This window comes from Anabrus simplex, chromosome 7 (genome assembly GCF_040414725.1).
Source record: "Anabrus simplex isolate iqAnaSimp1 chromosome 7, ASM4041472v1, whole genome shotgun sequence".
Taxonomy (NCBI): domain Eukaryota; kingdom Metazoa; phylum Arthropoda; class Insecta; order Orthoptera; family Tettigoniidae; genus Anabrus; species Anabrus simplex.
In genome coordinates this window covers 59,208,660-59,228,989 of record NC_090271.1, presented here as the reverse complement: position 1 = coordinate 59,228,989, position 20,330 = coordinate 59,208,660, and the positions used below count along the sequence as shown (strand labels likewise).

The window sequence follows — 20,330 nt, the reverse complement described above, 5'->3', positions numbered from 1 at the left end:
CACATGTAAGAAAGCCTAATAAACTATTCGCAATAACTGGCTGGCTCTTTCCCATTACTCTCTACTGAAATGGACATACCGCCAGAACTGTTTGCATTTCGACTAGCCTCGACATGTTTTGATGTACCGTTATGACTTTGTCGTATAACAATTGCTGCTTTAATGCCATTTCATCAATAATGAAGAAGCACATGTTTTCGGCCTCATTCATTTTTTCGAAGTCTTTCTTTGATGAGAGCTGTCACTCCCGTTTGGCACGATGTGTTTTTTAGGTAACGACCCAATGTGCTCATAGAAGGCAACTTGATAAATTATTTCGTGCGTAAGCATAACCCTTCGGAGAAATATTGCCAGATGATGCAGTTGTATGCATTTTTCTGTCCAAAGGCTTGATAGCTTGATGTAATTTAAAATTTGGTTTGGTGTGAATGAGGTCTTCAAGTTTTCAGGATTGCACTCACTAGTGCCCATTATTGTTTTTAAATTAGTATGATAATGATTGCTGCACTCATCCATCTTCGCTTTCTCTTTTTCCAAATCAGCGTACAGCTTTATTTTCTGATTGGCGCGCCTCAATTTCAGTCTCAAGCGGTTTTGTCTTTGTCGACTGCAGAGCACGTATTGGTTGTCTGTATTCCAACAGACTTACTGGCACTCTCTACCAGCTGACCGGCATAAGCATTGTTATAGTAAACACTTTATTCATCATCGAAATTTTTGTCTCTTCCTCTTCTATTCAGTGTTTTTCCTAGTTCGCGTTTCTTTACTGGTCGCCTTTCTAGTGCCGATTTTGATTTTTGGCACCTTATGCTCAGGATAATCCTTAAATGCGGAAGGAACAACGTTTTCTTTCAATTTCCTTGTTTTAAGTCCGGGTCGGTAATCTGCATCAGCAAAATGCAGACTGCACACAAATGATATTCTGAATTCAAACTTTGGTACAAAACTGTCTTGTGACACGTTTTTCAGCCATTTATGTTTTAGGTCTGCATCACATTGGAATTCGTGAAAGAAATGCCTTTACTTTTCCCACTCTGGCTTTTGCAATATGGCACACAGCAATTAATCATTGTGTAAATAACATACCGGTACCAGAACCTACAAGTGAACATATATGCTTTAATTAGGTGATTGACAGCTTTCAGTTTATAAGTGGACTGTACACTGTATTAACTGAATACAAAATATTCTACAATGTGGCCTGTTTATTTTTTTTAATTTACATATATAGAAACTACTATGCGTACCGGTACCTTTCACTATTTCCGAAATTATGCTGAATTCTCGTACCTACCACACAGAAGATAATTAGCACTGCAGTATAAAACACGAGCTAATTTCAACTTAGAACCACGGTCTCAGCGTTAAGCAGTAGGTTCCCTGGATCCTATACAAGCAGAGAGATGACAACTTGCTAGCGCTCCTACGGGAAATACGATAACCATCACGTGTTCGTTCGAAGGCACAGGAAGCGCGGAGAGTGAAAAGGAGTGTAGTGCATATCAGAAGGTGATGCTCCAGGTATCCACTCACAGTTGCTTCACAATGTGGACGAGGGTTGTCCTGTAGTCCGGCCCCTTGGCTGAATGGTCAGCGTAGTACTCTTAGGTTCAGAAGGCACCAGGTTCGATTTTCGGCCGGGTCGGAGATTTTAACCTTACATGGTTAAATCCCTTGGCTCGGGGAATGGTGTTTGTACTGACCCTAATATTCTTGCAATTCACACAACACTGTCTTCCATTACAACAACACGCAGTTTACTACACATGACATCCACCCTCGTCGGAGGGTCTGATTTACAACGACTACACTAGGCTAGAAATAATCACACGACAATTACTCTTTTCGGTTTTTTTTTTCCTATTTGCTTTACGTCGCACCGGCACAGATAGGTATTATGGCGACGATGGGATAGAAAAGGGCTAGGAGTGTGAAGGTACCGGCCGTAGCTTTAATTAAAGTATAGAGCTAGCATTTGCCTGGTGTGAAAATGGGAAACTACGGGAAACCATCTTCAGGGCTACCGATAGTGGGATTCGAACCCACTATCGTCCGAATGCAAGCTGATACTGCGCGCCACTAACCGCACGGCCAACTCTCTCGGTCCCACACGAAATTAAATTATCGTCCTGTAGAGTAAACCCGTCTCCAACAGTCTCTGCAAAAACATTTACTGTGGTTGGAGAATATTGTGTCGCCATGTTCCCTTGAATGTGAAACAGTGACGTACGGTGGCCGAAAATGATACCTTCTCAGAATAGTGTTGAACATGCAAGCTGTCGGTAACGTTGTACTGAGAATGATTCATTGTAACATTCCCCTCTTGCCCTCCGTATGCGCAGAGTTTTGTCATCATGGTGTAAACCGAGTCGCACTTCATTCGTGAACAACGTTCAGGACCAATGATCTCATGTCCAAGTCTGATGTGCTCTAGCCCATCGAACGCGAGCCATCCTGTGATGTCGTCGAAGTGGAGGAGTCCTGAGGGGTCTTCTTGAGGTGGTGGTGGTTATTATTTTAATAGGAAGTACAACTAGGCAACTATCCTCTATATAACACTAATCAGAGAGAAAAACATGAAAGGGATCCGACATTTCGAAAAATGAAGGTATCGGCCAAAGGAAGACAAGGACCACAAAGGCCATGAAAATGAAAGACTCTCTAGGCCTCGAGTGCTCTAATACCGTCGGCGTCGGAAAAGAGCAAGGGTTGACCAAGAAAGGTTGAATAGGATAGGTGAAAGTGAAGAGCCTGGCACAAGTAAGTGGAAATAATGCAAGGATTCAGCTAACGGCACCGTGGTCGTCAACCCACGCTCCCAAGTTGGGAGCCTCTGGAGCCCCTTTTAGTCGCCTCTTACGACGGGCAGGGAATACCGCGTCTCGAAGTTCGTGGTGTAGAGTAGTAGTTGTGCGTGTAGAGTGTCTACATCCAGAAATGCGAAATTTTCAACGTTCGACTTCGGAACCTTCCAGTTAAAATTCACAGCTTGATTTTTTTTTTTTTGTAAGTGCAACATTTCAAGGTGTGTTTCGATATGAGCCCATTTGTAGTTCCCTTGTTAGAACGATGATGATCCCATGGCATTGTGAGTAGCGTACTGGAATTTCGTAACCACCCGTAGCTCCTGACGTGGTGATCAAAAGCGGGGGATTTGGAGAGGAGCGCCTATGATGTATACAATAAACTATCGAATAGACTGTTTACAATACCGATATAAAGTATGTTTGGAAACTCCTGAGTCAAATGTGTATAAAAGAAACGTATGGCTATTATTTTTTTTTGCTAATTGCTTTACGCCGCACCGACACAGATAGGTCTTATGACGACGATGGGATAGGAAAGGCCTAGAAGTGGGAAGGAATCGACCGTGGCCTTAATTAAGGTATAGCCCCAGCATTTGTCTGGCGTGAAAATGGGAAACAATGGAAAACCATCTTCAGGACTGCTGACAGTGGGGTTCGAACCCACTATCTCCCGGATGGAAGTTCACTGCTGCGCGCTCCTAACCGCACGGCCAACTCGCCCGGTGCCTATTAGTTTGTGTCACCCTAAAGTTGTTTCAATTTTGGTCATTTTGACGAAAAAATTGTATGTTTTAAATTGAAAGGACTAAGTTCACGAAGTTATTCTGTTCAGTCACTTGTCATTTTGATAATGCTTTGTTTGTCAGTGGAAACCTGCAGAAACATTCTGTTCTCGCTAGGAGGGGGTTCAACGCTGCGCGATAGCACTGCTAAGACAACGTGGTGGCGGTATGTGTTGACTCATTTGCAAGATATACATGAGAGGAACTACATCTGCACCGTGTATATTTTATAAGCTATATTTAGGTCTCTGGTGCTGTCTTGCACAACAACAACAACAACAAATCACACTGCTAGCGCGTGCATTTTGTTAACTTAAAGTATTACAGATAAACATGTTTCATCTTCATATTGATGTGCACGATCTAGAGTACCTCCGGACACGACTCAGTGTACACGCACGTACATAAATGGTGTCCTGACATAAACAATCAACACTGCCCCACTCCAGTACTGAAAAGGAGGGGAAGGGAGTGAACAGGTAGTGCTGAATACACAGTGTGTGTATTCCGGCGTTATACTGTAACATTGTGCAATAAGATGGCTCCTATCCTATCACAGGTGAATCGAGGACGTATTATTGGCATGTGGGAGGCTCACATGGTCCCCCAAGCAATAGCACAAGCAATACCATGCAGTCTTAAGACAGTTTGGAGATTGATAGAAATATGGCAAGAACGAGGTGAAGAAGGATTGGTAGACCCGATATAACGCAGCTACAAAATATTCCTAACTAGTATAAAATACTTTTTTCGGTTAAAAATCTCCTTTACCTCTTAATACTGTAATTATCAGAGTAGGTTACTTTTTAATTTTTACCGGGCGAGTTGGCCGTGCGCGTAGAGGCGCGCGGCTGTGAGCTTGCATCCGGGAGATAGTAGGTTCGAATCCCACTATCGGCAGCCCTGAAAATGGTTTTCCGTGGTTTCCCATTTTCACACCAGGCAAATGCTGGGGCTGTACCTTAATTAAGGCCACGGCCGCTTCCTTCCAACTCCTAGGCCTTTCCTATCCCATCGTCGCCATAAGACCTATCTGTGTCGGTGCGACGTAAAGCCCATAGCAAAAAAAAAATTAATTTTTTTATGTTAAAATGCTATTTGTTCGGGGCGTCGACCTATAGAGTTCTTCTGCTCCTACTTGCACAATATATGAACCTGCATGTAATTGGAATTGCGGAAGTGTTGAGTGTTGAATGTGAGAGACGTTAAGGACGACACAAACACGCAGTCCCCAGGTCAGGGATATTATTATTATTTACAATTACAACCCCCTGACCCGGCCGGGAATCGAACCCGGGGCGGCCGGACGCGTTGCCCCGTACACCGCGGGGCCGGACGAGTAGGTAACCTAATGCTGTACTTCAATACATCCGCCACTGTGCCCATTTCGATCATAACGAAGTTTGTAGCGGGCTGTCTGCATGCAGTCCATGCAGCAATGCGTTAAGCGAGAAGGTGAGTCATTGTGCCTTCGACACTACCCCTTCACTCCCTTCCCCTATGTTTTGTACTGTATTGGCCTTCAACACTACCCCTTCACTCTCTCCCCTTCTTTTCAGTACTGGAGTGGGGCAGTGTTGATTGTTTATGACGGGACACCATTAATGTGCACGTCTGTACCTAACGCTGTCAGTAGGGGTAGTTTTGTAATTCACTGTCTAGTGAACATCTTGGAGAAACATATCGAGGCACGTTAAACATTCTCAAAGCAGGAACATATAGGAAAGGCCTAGGAAGTGGAAGGAAGCGGCCGTGGCCTTAATTAAGGCACAGTCCCGGCATTTGCCTGTTGTGAAAATGGGAAACCACGGAAAACCATCTTCAGGGCTGCCAACAGTGGGGCGCGAACCCACTATCTCCCGATTACTGGATACTGGCCGCACTTAAGCGACTGCAGCTATCGAGCTCGGTAGGAACATAATTTAATTACGTACTAGAATATTGTATAGAAGATAAGAGGAAGAAGGGTTTGATATCTCTTCTAAATGAAGCAAGTCCATGGACAGTAAGAAAAGTTGTGCGTGAGAGTGAGAGGACTATCTGAAATTAAAAAAGAACGCTTTATGTAGATTCAAAAGTAGCCGCCATTTTTGGCTACAGTACATATACGTCATACAGTGGCGCCGGGTTTGACTTCATATTTCTTTGTACGCGACTGAATTCAATAAAAATAAGAGCTACATTGTTTTATGCTAGAAGTCGATGAGGTTTTTTATTATGTCCTTATTTCATCAGGTATTATTATTTTATTTTCCGCGTCCAGATACACTGCTAAATAATGTTTTTCCAATATTCCGCTACAAGGACAGCTTTTCCACTGGCCTGCAAAACATCTTCTTTTGTGCACCGTGATAGTAAATGCTGACAAACCAGAAGACAGGTCATGTCTCCTTGTACATAGCCCCACTTAACTAGGTAAATAATTTCGTGTGGCTATTTCTAGCCGAGTGCAGCCCTTGTGAGGCAGACCCTCCGACGAGGGTGGGCGGCATCTGCCATGTGTAGGTAACTGCGTGTTATTGTGGTTGAGGATAGTGTTATATGTGGTGTGTGAGTTGCAGGGATGTTGGGGACAGCACAAACACCCAGCCTCCGGGCCATAGGAATGAACCAATGGAGGTTAAAATCCCCGACCCGGCCGGGAATCGAACCCGGGACCCTCTGAATCGAAGGCCAGTACGCTGACCGTTCAGCCAACGAGTCGGACACTTAACTAGGTGAGACTTGCACTTTGAAACACCTGTTTGCAGTCGACTGAGAGTCTTCCAGACGGGATACGGAAGGCGGAAACCTGCAGAAGGTTCTTCCTTTAAACTCAGGGATGGATTACGTACTTACTGTTGCCACAGTTCACGGCTTCGTTTTTCTGGCGTATCAGTAAGTGGTATGGTTGTATTTCATCAGGTTACGGGCCTAGAATCGTGAACTGCGCGAGTAGATTACGAATTCTTTACAAAAACCTACCGTGATTGTCCACCATGACGAAAGGCAATGAGATTGAATACTTCATCACAGCAGATCTAAAAAAACTAGATACATACTTCGAAAAGTGGTGCCTCCGTCCAAATCTCCAAAAGACTGTCGCATCTGTGTTTCATCTCAGTAATAAATTTGCCAACTACAAGCCTACAATAACATTCAGAAATCAATCCTTACAACACTGTCCCTTCCCAAAATACTTAGGTGTCACATTAGACAGATCCCTAACATATAAACATCATATTAACAACACAGCCGCCAAGATCAAAAGTCGGAATAATATTCTTCAAAAATTAGCCGGCACATCCTGGGGTGCAAACAGCCAAGTGTTGAGATCTACTGCTCTAGCTCTTTGCTATTCAGTTGCCGAATACTGCGCTTCAACTTGGCTGAACAGTGCTCATACTGCGAAGATTGATGCTCAACTAAATCAAGCAATGCGCATCATAACTGGTTGTATTCGCTCTACAAACGTGGCCTGGCTGCCTACACTCAGTAATATTCCACCGCCTTGCTTAAGAAGGTCTGAAGCTCTTCTAAAACTGTGGAAGAAGACCAGCCTGGACCCCAACCTCCCCGTTCACCAGGATATTACTCAACCTGCCCCTCCACGACTTAAGTCTAGATCTCCACCCTGGCGCACTGCACTTACACTGGAAGAATCTGGGTTCTCCATCACGAACGCCTGGTTACACCATTGGCAGCAGTCTTCTGTTCCCAATCAACATCTTGTGACTCTACCTCATGTTCATCCTCCCGGATTCCATCTACCCAGACGTCAATGGAGGACTCTAAACAGGATAAGAGTCAATCAAGGAAGATGCGGCTATACTCTTTATAAATGGGGCTGGCAGAAGTCTTCTGGGTGTGATTGTGGAGCTACCTCACAGACCATCCACCACGTAATTGCCGAGTGTCCACAGAGAGCATTTCAAGGTTCTTTGGAGGACATTCATAATGCAGCTGAGGAGGCCTTAAAATGGATCAATGGACTTGATTTGGAACTATAGGCTTCTGCTTGTATATATTGTATACTTATTTATATAATCTATCTGTGCACATCATACGATAAATAAATAATAAATCACTGAATAATGGAGATAACGTGTTCTGGGAAACAAGATGAGAGCGATGCGAGCTATATTTTGTGCGTGACGATTTATGGACAGTTGTCAAAGAGCCAAAACCCGAATACGCAAATGATGACTAGAAAAGGAAGAATAACAAGGGGAAAGCGTACATTGCGTTGGGTGTTGAGGACAGCCAACTTATTCAGTTTACTCGTTTGGGAAACGCGTACGATGCATGTAAAATAGTGTCAAAGAAATACGAGAGGTCCACGTTTGGCAGAGGTTGTATTTACGTCGTAAGATGTACGGAAAACACCATCGTGGAGGCCCAACGAAGAAGCATATTGATGCCATCATGGAAGTGGTCGGATTGTTGCGCGCGTCAGGTAAGGCGAAATCGTTGCGGTGCTGTTAGTGAGCCTTTCAGAAGCATATGGCGCTCGAAAGTCGTGACGAATCGGATTTAACTGTGGAATACGCAGCAGGAAAAATGCTCGACGAATATCTAAGATGTGCCGAAGCAGGCAAACCTGGAAATATCGACTGGAAGATAGCACTCCAGTCAACCGCAGCCCGATTCAACAAGTCATATGACTAAGTTAGTAACCAGTATTTTGCTCAAGTATGCGTGATGAGAAGTCTGCTAATTATCTTGCTGATGGTTCTTCAGTACAGGCAGCTGGAGTGGGAGAACGACCACCGTATTTTAAACTACCAGAAGGAAAAATCCAAGAGATAAGATTACAAAACGTTTCGTATATTTCACAACTGAACGATAATTTGATGTTTGCCAAACGTATAAGCGAACAAGGTCATGGTGTCATTTTTGAGAAGAATTCGTATAGAAGCCACAAAGGACAGCAGATCATTGCAGAGGCATGAAACGATGGTGATTTATTCCGACTTAAAACTGTGACTCCTAGGTAGGTAGCCTACACGGCAAGAGAAGCAGGTTGGCTACATCTATGGCATCGTCGAAAGGGACACAGGGATCTACTCGTAGTTGCGGTTAAGTGATTTATTAATGAAAAATTGGCCACAGGGATTGGATTATCTTCATGATCGAACGAGGTAACAAGCAATAATTGTATTAAAGCTGGGCTAAGTGGCTCAGACGGTTGAGGAGCTGGCCTTCTAACCCCAACTTGCCAGTTTTGATCCTGGATCAGTCCGGTGGTATTTAAAGGTGCTCAAATACATCAGACTCGTCTTGGTAGATTTACTAGCACGTAAAAGAAAGTCATGCGGGGCAAGATTGCAGCACTTCGGCGTCTCCGCAAACAGTCAAAGGTAGTTAGTGGGACGTAAAAAGTCAATAACATTATTATAAAATTGTATTAAAGGAAAACTAACTCAAAGTTTTCAGATGCTATGCCAAAGCAAACAGGATCGATGAGAATTATTCATCCTACCCCTGCGGGTGGGTGCGGTAGAATAACACCCACGATAACACTGCCTGTCGTAAGAGGCAACTAAAAGGGGCCCCGGGGGTCTCAACTTGGGAGCGTGGGTTGCGACTACGGGGCCCTTAGCTGAGTCCTGGCATTACTTACACTTATTGTGTCAGGCTCCTCACTTTCATCTATTTTATCCGATCTCCCTTGGACAACTCTTTTTTCTTTCCCAATCCGAACGGTGTTAGAGCATTCGACGCCTACTGAGCTTTCATTTTCACGCTCTTCGTGGCCCTTATCTTTATATGGCCGAGACCTTTATTTTTCGAAGAGTCGGACTTCCATTCTTTTCTCTCTGATTAGTGTTATATAGAGGATGGTTGCCCAGTTGTACTTCCTCTTAAAACTATAATCACTATCACCGCTTATTAATTTCGATTGTTGTGGACCTATACAAACAGCAACACCTAGTGTCAACATGTATTTTCTGACACTACCGTAATCAACGACTACTCGAGATTTACTGTAGTAAACCCCTGTGGGTGGGGACGGGAGAATACTATCCACGGTATCCCCTGCCTGTCTTAAGAGGCAACTATAACGCCCAGATGGCTCTTAACCTGAGAGCTGGGTTAGCGACCATGGGGCCCTTAGCTGAGTCCTGGCATTGCTTTCACTTACTTGTACCGTGCTCCTCATTTTCATCTATCCTGTCCAACCTCCTTTGGTCTTGTTCTTTACCATCCTCGACAGTATTAGGTTTCCTAGGCCTAGGGAGTCTTTTGTTTTCACGCCCTTCATGATCCTTGTCTTTATTTGGCGGATACCTTCATTTTTCGAAGTGTCGGATCCCTTCCGTTTTTTTTCCCCCTCTTATTAGTGTTATATAGAGGATGGTTGACTAGTTTTTCTTCCTCTGTAAAGATTAATCACCACGACCATCTCTTGTTCAACTTTTGTTCTTTTTCGACCCCGACGGTATTAGGTTTTCGAAGCCTGAGGAATCTTTCATTTTCACGTTCTTCGAGGCCCTTGTCTGTCTTTGACCGGTACATTCATTTTTCGAAGTATCGCATCCGTTCCATATTTTCCCTTTGCTTAATGTTAACAGAGGGTGATTGCCCAGTTGTACTTCCTCTTAAAACAATAATCACCACCACCTCCAATTACTGAAGCGAGATCAGTTAAATCCAACGGTGAAGTAATAGGTGTCAAACGCAAATATATCGCACAAATATCAACGAGATTTAGGACAAAACCAATTTCATTCGCACGGAAAATGGAAAGGAATACGTTTGTCAAGAACTCGAGAGTTTTTTTTTTTTTTTTGCGGAAAGAGGGCATACAGTATCAGCTTACTGTCCCCTATACTGCTCAGCAGAACGGCGTCATTAGAGATGAAAATCAGGTCACTGAACCTGCGAAGTGTATGCTGTTAGATGATGGATTGGACAAGTGTTACTGTATTAACAGCAGCATTTTTGCAAAAATCAGTTAACTAGTCGGAGTACCAATAAAATTCCAGTCGAGTTATTCCCGGGAGTGAAAGTGATCTACGAATTTTTGAATCGAAAATGTATTCTTTGATTCCCAAACAGAAGCGCAAGAGATGGGATGACATAGCCTCAGAAGGTGTTCTTGTTGCGTTCTTATTGGGCATAATGACTGCTTTAAATTATATATAATTTCGGGCCCAAAGACAGCTAAGGTTTGGATCCGCCAGTCTGTTAAAGTAGTCGAAGCAGACATCAGTCACACGTATCTTGTTAGCAGTGCAACGCCAGAAGGGGAAATCAATGCCATCTTGAGGACCAAAGCAATGACGAACGGCATTTATACAAAAATGTGTTCACCTGATAACAATGCACAAGATTCTTGTTAAAGTTAAAGGTGCCTCAAAAGAAGAATTTGACAGCGCAACAGAAACGTAAAAACGAAGGACTACAGGAGTACCACCAACAAGACTGACCTGCAAAAGTGCAAACACATTACGTGAGAGAACCAAAGACATAGGATGAAGAGCTGAAAATGACACTCCGTGAGCAATGTTACGGTCGACTGCTGCTGAAGGGGAATTGCAAATTCTAAATCAACGTCAAGTATGGAATTGACAGATCTTCCATCCGCAAAGAAAGCACTTTAGTGCAAATAGATTTTCAAAGCAAAGCCAGACAGCGACGGAAACGTTCACACGTATAAGGCCCGTTTGATAGTTTGAGGTTTCTCCCAGAAATCTGGAGATTTCGATTAAATATTTGAATCAGTTGTTAAACATGAGACTATTAGTGTTTTGCTCGTTGTGACTCCACATCTGGATATCTACATACCTGAACGACGAATTAATGTGTGTGGAGCAGCCGCAAGGTTTTGAAGAACTGGGCCAGGAAGACAGAGTATTAAAATTGCGAGAAAGTCTTTACGGTTTGAAATATCTGCACGTGTGCGGAATGAAAAGGCTCAATAAGTTTTAATGAATCTACACCTTCAGCAAAGAAAGGCCGAACGAAAAACAGACAGATTATTATTGTTTAACCAGAAGACAAAAATTGCGAAACTACTCGAAGACTACGGATTATCGAAAGCAAAGGCAGTTAACCCAACGGGAAGGAGTTTACTATATGCAGAAACAACCGATAGCTCAGATCTAGAATACGGTAATAGGACATTTAATGTATTTAGGTACAGTATGAAGACCTGACATCAATACGGCAGTTGGCATCCTTAGTCGTAGTGTTGAAAGACCAAAGCAAAATGACTGGAATACTGTGAAGCGGGTAATGCGTTACTTTGCTGCAATAAACGATAAGAAACTGCATTTATCTTCACACGGGAATTTAGAGTTGAAAATGTTATGTGGATGCTGACAAGATGAATCGAAAATTGGCACGAGGGTATGCATTCTTGATCGGAAATGGGACAATTTCGCGGTCTAGTAAAGCAAACTTCGTCCGGTCTCACGGTGTAGGGGGCAACGCGTCCGCCTGTCACACGGCGGCCCCGGGTTCGATTCCCGGCCGGGTCAGGTTTTTTAAATTGTAATGATTCATATCCCTGGCCTGGGGACTGGATGTTTGTGACGTCCTTAATCTTCCTTTCCTCACAAACAACATTCCACACTACCGCCATTCCAATTACATGCAGGTCCATACAATATGGTGCCAGTAGGGGCAAAAATGCACATGGGTCGATGCATCGAACAAATAGCTTTTTTTTTTTTTGCAATGCCATCAACAGAAACAGAGTACCTATGTTACAGCGTCTCTAGTTAGTCGGTAGTTATTGTTAATCAGTTAATCAAATACCTTCAGTATACAGATTGTTGAGCCAATCAACTTGTTCGAAGATAACCGAGTTTGCATTCCACTGATTGAATTGGGTATTTCTGGAGCTCGAACGAAACATATCGATGTCTGTCATCATCTAGTACGGGGTCTGTGTGGGAAGTAAATTTAAATAGGCCTATACAATATTGTATTTCTAATATGATATTGGCGGATTTATGTACTAAACCATTACAACAGGAGCCATTCAATCGGACTTTGGAACAATTAGGTTTCTCGGATTATTGAACTTTTGAATCCTCGTCAGCGAGAAGGGGTGAAGAAAACTTTTCACTTAGATTCAGAAGTTGCCGCCATGTTTGGCTAGATACACGACATACAGCGGCGCTGTACTTGATTCCATATTTCTTTGTTCCGTAATTTCTGTGTACCCGACTGAACTCAATAAATATAAGAGCTGCAGTGTTTTATGCTAGAAAGTCTATGTGTTTCTTCCTATTTCCTTATTTCATCAGATTATAGGCCCAGACGTCGAAGCAGGTTTTTATTTCCTTATTTCATCAGAAATGTAGCCCGAGAGTATGACGAGGCGGAAAAGAATAGAATACAAGTCGAACGCTCGGGGAAGCGGCGACCACACCCCAATAAAATCGATCTTTACAACATTTTCATTCACATGAACCTATGAGAGATTATTTGAAAAATAAATACATCACAAGCGACCTCACACCAATACCTAAAGACAGACCTGGGTGACAGAGCAAGCAACAGTTCATGACATGGCCGATTGCAATCGTAATAATGGTTAGATTGACGCCAGGACACCTGTTCCAGTAATGTCTCACATTCCCTGGCAGAATAATGTGATAGAACTCGGACAAGATTAAGGATACTTACATGGAACCCTTTGGCACGGTCATGTCCAAGTTCTGGAGGATGGGGACCGCCTTCGAGCCTCGGCCATATGACTTGCACCCATTCCGAATGTACACTGCATAGTCGGTCATAGCACAGCTGAAAAAGAAGGAAGTAGTTAAAGGTTAACTTAAATACTTTGGTAATTATCATTTTGTGGGAAAGTCCAAGGATATAGTCGTTCCTTTTGTAACTCTGATCAAGATAGGAAGAACTTCAGCCCTTCAAAGAATGAAGGTGCCGGGCTGAGTAGCTCAGGTGGTAGAGCGCTGGACTGCTGAGCCCAACTTGGCAGCTTCGATTTTGGCTCAGTCCGGTGGTATCTGAAGGTGCTCAAGTAAGGTAGGGGTCCATATTTCGTCCCCTTAGCAGATTTGGATTTATAGAAATTCAGGAATGTTATGGACAAGGTGACAAATTGGTCCATGGGTTCAATATATATTACTGAACATATTCTCCACTTACGGGCAAGTTTCAATGAAACTGTTATAACGTGAGGTAGTCGATATTTGACATAACATAAACACTACAAAAACTAAACTACCAAAAGGTGTTCGTAATTTCGTCCCCCACCAAATTTAGTACAATTTAATATATTTTTCCTTTCTAACCTTACCAAGCACTTTTCCTACATTGAATTACTTGAAGGCCATTTATGAAAAATGTTTTCTTGGTATTCCTTTGAACATAGTCAATCAGCGTTGCTGGTGGGATGTTAAATGATTTACTTGCACGTTTGTAACCCATTTTCTTGTCCCTCACTGCCTTAACAGTCTTTTTCATAGCCTCCTTAGCCCACTACTTGTGTTTTCCCATCTGAAAATAATAATAAACTTCATCCTGGTCGTCGGCCGCTACTCGTTTCCGAGAATATGTTTTTCTCCTGCAATTCTTCTTAAAGTCTGTTGGCTCTGTGGAGATGTCGCTGATGGCTGATCTAGCCAATGAAACATGCGGCCACATAGGTCACATCTAAAGGTGGGTGGAGGATGCGGGTTTCAATTTCCTGTCTGCGACGTGCCTGCTCAAACAGTGAGGCACTTTCTGTAGTAGTTTTGTGCCAAAGAACGCGGTTTTGTGCAGTTGTTGCTCAGGTGTTAGCATTTATGTTGATGCTGTTCATAGTCTTTTTAAGCTGATCTTTATAACGAAAGGAGAACCTTGAGGCCCTCTGCTATGACCAATCTCACCGTAGAGAAATTGTTTATGCAGTCTGCTATCATTCATACGCTGGATGTGACCAACCCATCTAAGCCGATGAGTGATGATGAAGGCTTCAATGCTGTTCATATGCGCCTTGTCGAGAGCTGCCACATTGCTTATGTAGTCATCCCATTTGATGTTCATGATGGATCTAAGTTTCTGCTGATGGAAGCGTTCCATTTTCTCTATGTACAGGTTTCACTTTCATATAGTAATGATGTTATGATTACATCTCGGTACACCATTAGTTTGATATATATTTTGAGATCCTTATTCAAGAAAACTCGGTGGGAGAGGCGGCCGTAAACTGCATGAGCAGAGCGTATTCCATTTTCCACATCCTTTTCTGAATTGCAGCGTGTTAGTTAGAATACTACCAAGGTAGGTGAACTGGTCTACCTGTTCAAGAGGTGTTCCTGCTATGGTGGTGATATTCAGTTCAGGGACGGTTCCACCTGGTGCGGCTGTGCAAGTACTTTAGTCTTATGAGTGTTGATGGTCAGACCAAATAGTTCATAAGCTTCCTTAAAACAGTTGATGGATGTTTGAAGCTCCTCAGGTGTTGCATTGTCAATAGCCTATTGAGGCTCCATTATGCGAGTATTATGAGTCAGTCTCTGAGAACGGAGTCTGGATTAGTGAACAGTCTGCCATCATACCGAAATTTAATTTCCCCACCTACTGTACATGGCCTATAGTAGAAGTCTCGTGAAGCATGGTTGCCAAGTACAGGGCGAAAAGGGTGGGGGCAAGAGCGCAGCCTTGCTTAATCCCATTTGTGATAGGGAATTCTTCTGATAGCTCATTCAGGTGAAGAACTCGTCCAACCATTCCATCATGAAGAGCCAGGATTAAACCTACAAAACGGCCAGGACAACCAAAGCACCGTAGTACCATCCACATAGATTCTCTAGGAACAGAATCAAAGGCTTTTTCCAGATCGTAAAATACCAAAAGAAGCAGGATTTGTTGTTCTCTGCATTTCTCTTGATTTGTCTAGCACAAAAGATGATGTCAGTGGTATACGAAACCCACAGTACCATTTCAGAGACAGTCTGAAGACGGTTCAACAAAATCCTTGCCAAAACTTTACTTGCTATGGATAGTATGGAAATGCCATGATATTTGCTACAGATACCTCGATCACCTTTCTTAAAAATGGTTATTATGGTGGAATTTTTCATGTCGGCAGGCACATGCTGTGTTTCCCAAATTACAAGAATTAGGGAGAAAATCCTGGTCGTCAAAGATAGTCCTCCACTTTGAATAAGTTCCAGAGGGATCTTATCTGGTCCCGGAGATGTTCTTGGCTTCATGCTTTTGAGGGCTTTGGTGAATTCATGGAAGGTTGGTTGGACTGCCATCCACAGTTGCAGGGGATCTTGTAGCACATGTTAGAGGGAATTTTCGGCAGCAGCTGAGCTTCGATTTAAAAGTAGGCTTAAGTGTTCTTTCCAGCGTCTTAATATGTCTTGACTGTCTGTAAGGATGGTGTTACTGTCAACGGCTTTCAGCGCACCTGATGAAGAGCGAGAGGGCCCAAAATGTCCTTTTAGTTTGTCATAGAAATTCCGAAGGTCTCTGGTATCGGACAAAATCTGGAGTTCCTTGGCTTTCTGCTGCCACCATTCGTTTTTCATCTGTCTTATATGCTTATATCAGCCTGACATTTCGTCTTAAGCTCTAGGAACCGTACTTTGTTCACTACACAGGAAGGGTTTTGTGTAAGGGATAAGTAGGCTTCCCTTTTTTTTTACTAATTAGTTTCAGAAAGTTTCCATTTCATCATTATCATCAAACCAGTCAGTGCTCTGCCTTTTCTAGTAGCCAATTGTTTTTCTGCCGAATCTTTGATAATAGTTCGAAATGTGGCCCATTCCAGCTCTACATCCTTGGTATTGATTGGATTGGAAGTCAGTTGCTCTGTTATGGCATTCGAACTTTTTAGCAACAGATACAACATTAAACTTCATAAATAACAGAGAAAATAAAGGGGGTCGAAATTACGAACATTCCCTGATTTATTATAATGGCCGCTACAGTAAATCACGCAAACCACCTCACGGTAGCGATTACACGCCAGGAACTATACCACACGACTGAAATGATTTATTTTTTTACAATTAGCTTTACCTCGCACCGACACAGACATGAATTATGGCGACGATGATCGTCAGGAAAGGGCTAGGAGTGGGAAGGAAGCGGTCGTGGTCTTAATTAAGGTACAGCTTCAGCATTTGCCTGGTGTGAAAATTGGAAACCGCGGAAAACCATCCACAGGGCTGCCAACATCGGGGTTCGAACCCAGTATCACTCTAATGTAAGCTCACAGCTATGGTCGCTCGGAAAACATAATTTCTAAATTATTCGATTTCCTGACGGGGAATCGAATCTATGTCCTTCTGGATAAACCAAGCACACCTTTAACGCCTCTGTTATGCAGCCCCTCACTGAAAAAAATCCTCAGATCTCTGAAAATATAACATCGTAGAAGGCAAAGAGAACAAGAGTTGACCAAAGGAAGTCTTGTAGGAAATATGAAAATGAGTAGTATTTACCTTTTTCCTGTGCATGAATCTTTTAGCGTTTCCGACACGTTCAACACACCGCAGTTGACCTCCTTACATCGCACAACGTATAGTTCAAAATATTGTTCAATCGCTTGTTTATCGTAATGTAATCCACTGTCATCCACAGTGGCTTCTACACGATATTATTCGGCTACTGTTTCAATTGTTGCTTTATTTATTGGTATCCATAGTTATATCCTAGAACACCAGGGAGAAACCCGATGTGAATTACAGTAGGCTATATTTCACACTTCTCTTAATTTTACCAACGGAATATAGGTTCATCCGTCCAAATTATGTTGGGATTTCTCTGTGCACTATAATGAGTCCATCCAATGTGTCAGTTGCAAAGTGACGACACAAACGAATAAAGGCCAGGGTCCCAGAAACCCCAGCGTGATATTCACGGATGTTTTCCTCATGCGTCCGTAGTAATTTCCTCCTGCAGTATTTGCCCATTGTGAATGTGTTGACATCAAATACTTTCACTTGTCTGGTTTATTATATTGTGTATTTGTGTTATATTTGAGATGGCTAGTCGATCACGAGGCACTGGTTGTCTAGTTGTACTACCTCTTACAACAGTACTCACCACCACCATCTTAGCTGCGTCCTGGCATTACTTTCACTTACTTGTGCTACGTTCCTCACCTTCATCTGTCCTATCCGACCTTCCTTCGTGAACACTTGTCCTTCCCCCGTGGATGAGAACCGTAGAATAACGCGCATGGTATCCCCTGCCTGTCGTAAGAGGCTACTAAAAGGGGGCCCAGGAACTTTCAACTTAGTGTAGTGGTTTGGCGACCACGAGGCCCTTACCTGAGTCCTAAATTGCTTCCAACTTATTACTTGTGCCAGGCTCCTCACTTTCATCTCTTCTATCCGTCCTCCCTTGGTCACTCTTGTTCTTTTCCAATTCCGACGGTATTCGAGCATTCGAGGCCTAGGGAGTCTTTCATTTTCGCGCCCTTCTTGACTCTTGTCTTCTTTTGGCCGATACCTTCATTTTTCGAAGTGTCCGATTCCTTACATTTTTTTCTCTGATTAGTGGTATATAGAGGATTGTTGCCTGGTTTTACTTCCTCTTAAACAATAACCACCTTGTCCACCTCCTCTTACGAGAGATAGGGGATACCGTGGATAAAATTTACCACCCGCATTCTCTGTAGTGTGATGTGTTCTATGTAAATGAGCGTATGTTTTGAGACAAACACTCAGCTCTCGATCAGTGGGAATTAACGCAACGTGGTTAAAATCTTCAGCCTAGCCGCAAATCGACCCCACGGCCCTCTGAACTGAAGGTCAATACACTGACCATTCAGCCAAGGTTCCAGTAGGTTCATATTTACATGACACCATGCCCCAGTTCCATCTCAAATGCAAGAAACTGCACTGAACCTTCCGTTAATAGTCCTTCGAACCTGTACATTAAAAACGTAACCATTCTCATGTAGATCACACAGGCAGTAGAAAGTGCTGTCATATATTACACAATATTCAAGTCATGCGATCCTCAGTTCGGTGTGCACAACAACAAACTTTTACTTCCTTCCCAGCTTTCTTCCTGTCAAGCCGTTATTATACAATTCACACTGACTTCTAACTGTAAGGTTAACGTCATCTGTGTCATCTTCCTTCAGCTTACCCCCAGTGGGAGCTGGCATTAGTAAAATACCACGGCATACTCTGCCTGTCGTTAGAGGCGACCGAAAGAGGCCTCAGGGGCTTTCAACTTGGTAGCGTGGGTTGACAAGCTCGTGGCTCTTAGCTGAGCCCTGTCACTGCTTCCATTTACTTGAGCCAGGCTGCTCACTCTCGTTCTTTTCCGACCCCAACGGTAATAGAGCTTTCGAGGCCTAGGGAGTCTTTCATTTTCATACCCATCGTGGCCCTTATCTTTCTTTGGACGATACCTTCATTTTTCGAAGTGTCGGACCCCTTCCATTTTTTTCTCTCAGATTAGTGTTATATGGAGGGTGGTTGCCTACTCGTTCTTCCCCTTAAAACAAAAATCACCACCATCACCACTACAAACCCCGTGCTGGTGGGGGTCGTAGAATAACACCCACGGTATCCCCTGCCCGTCGTAAGAGGCAACGAAATGGGGCCCCAGGGACTCTGAACCTTGGAGCGCGGGTTGGCGACCACGGCGCACTTAGGTGATTCCTGGTATTGCTTCAAATTGTGCCAGGGGTCGCCTAGTTGTACTTCCTCTTAAAACAATAATCACGACCACCTCACCATCACCACCACGATCCCTCGCTAAGTCCGAGGGGAAAAAGCAACCCTGGAGGGTAAATTGATTAAAAAGAAGTTTAACTATAAAAACTGGACGTAATAAAAGTTGTGCGAAATTGAGTTTTATATTTTGTTAAGAGAAATTCGTACTTTCCAGTGTCGACTTAGTTAATGCAACTTCAAAGATTTTCTGTCTGTCCAAAATTATAACACATATAACACTTTAACAATCATTTAAAAACACGCACACTGTTTATTTATTTATTTATTTATTTATTTATTTATTTATTTATTTATTTATTTATTTATTTATTTATTTATTTATTTATTTATTTATTTATTGTACGGTTATTAGTGCGGGGAGTATCCGAGGAAAAGTTCGACTCGCTTGGTGCAGCCCTTGTAAGGCAGACTCTTCAACGAAGGTGGGCGGCATCTGCCATGCACGGGAACTGAGCGTTTTGTAGTGTTGTATGTGTTGTGTGAGTTGCAGGGATGTTGGGGAATAATCACCACCACCACCACCTCACACAGTCCTCGAGCCAGGGAAAATAAACCATTTGAGGTTAAAATCTCGAACTCGGCCGGGATTCAAACCCGGATCGCTCTGAGCCGAAGGGGACTACGCGGCCCATTCAGTCAGTGACCCGGACACAGACACTAACACAGAATGGCTGTATTAGTAGGTTATATAAAAAATTATATCTTATAAGATACTCCTTAATTCGATTCCGCACTTCTGTTTCATCAATATCATTATCATGCTCTTACTCCTTAACATAATAAAAAAAAATCATTATAAGATGACCAAATAACACTTCCCGTTCCTTCGGAACTGAACAGAGGTATTGCCTACAACATTCATCTTACCCCTCCCCAACTACATAGCAACCACGACCGGAGAAGGGAACTGGCTTCAGTCCAAACGTAGTCTCTGGAGCTACTCTGAAATACTCCATTTAAGCTTATTCGTCTACTTACGTCATTACAAACCATTTCTCCACTGGTAGCTCGGAAACCCCCTGTGGGTGGGGGCGGTAGAATAACATACACGGTAACCCCTACCTGTCGTAAGAGGCGACTAAATGGGG

The 20,330-nt window shown here is 43.1% G+C and overlaps 1 protein-coding gene across 1 annotated transcript in view; it reads right to left on the bottom strand.

Annotated features, from left to right (window-relative positions):
• LOC136877238 (ABC transporter G family member 23) overlaps positions 1-20,330 on the bottom strand; it is a 333,038-nt gene that overhangs the window by 178,213 nt on the left and 134,495 nt on the right. The window contains exon 2 of the mRNA XM_067151098.2: positions 13,211-13,327. Within this exon, the coding sequence (XP_067007199.2) occupies positions 13,211-13,320 (110 nt within the window). The 5' untranslated portion in view covers positions 13,321-13,327. The remainder of the gene's footprint in view (positions 1-13,210; positions 13,328-20,330) is intronic.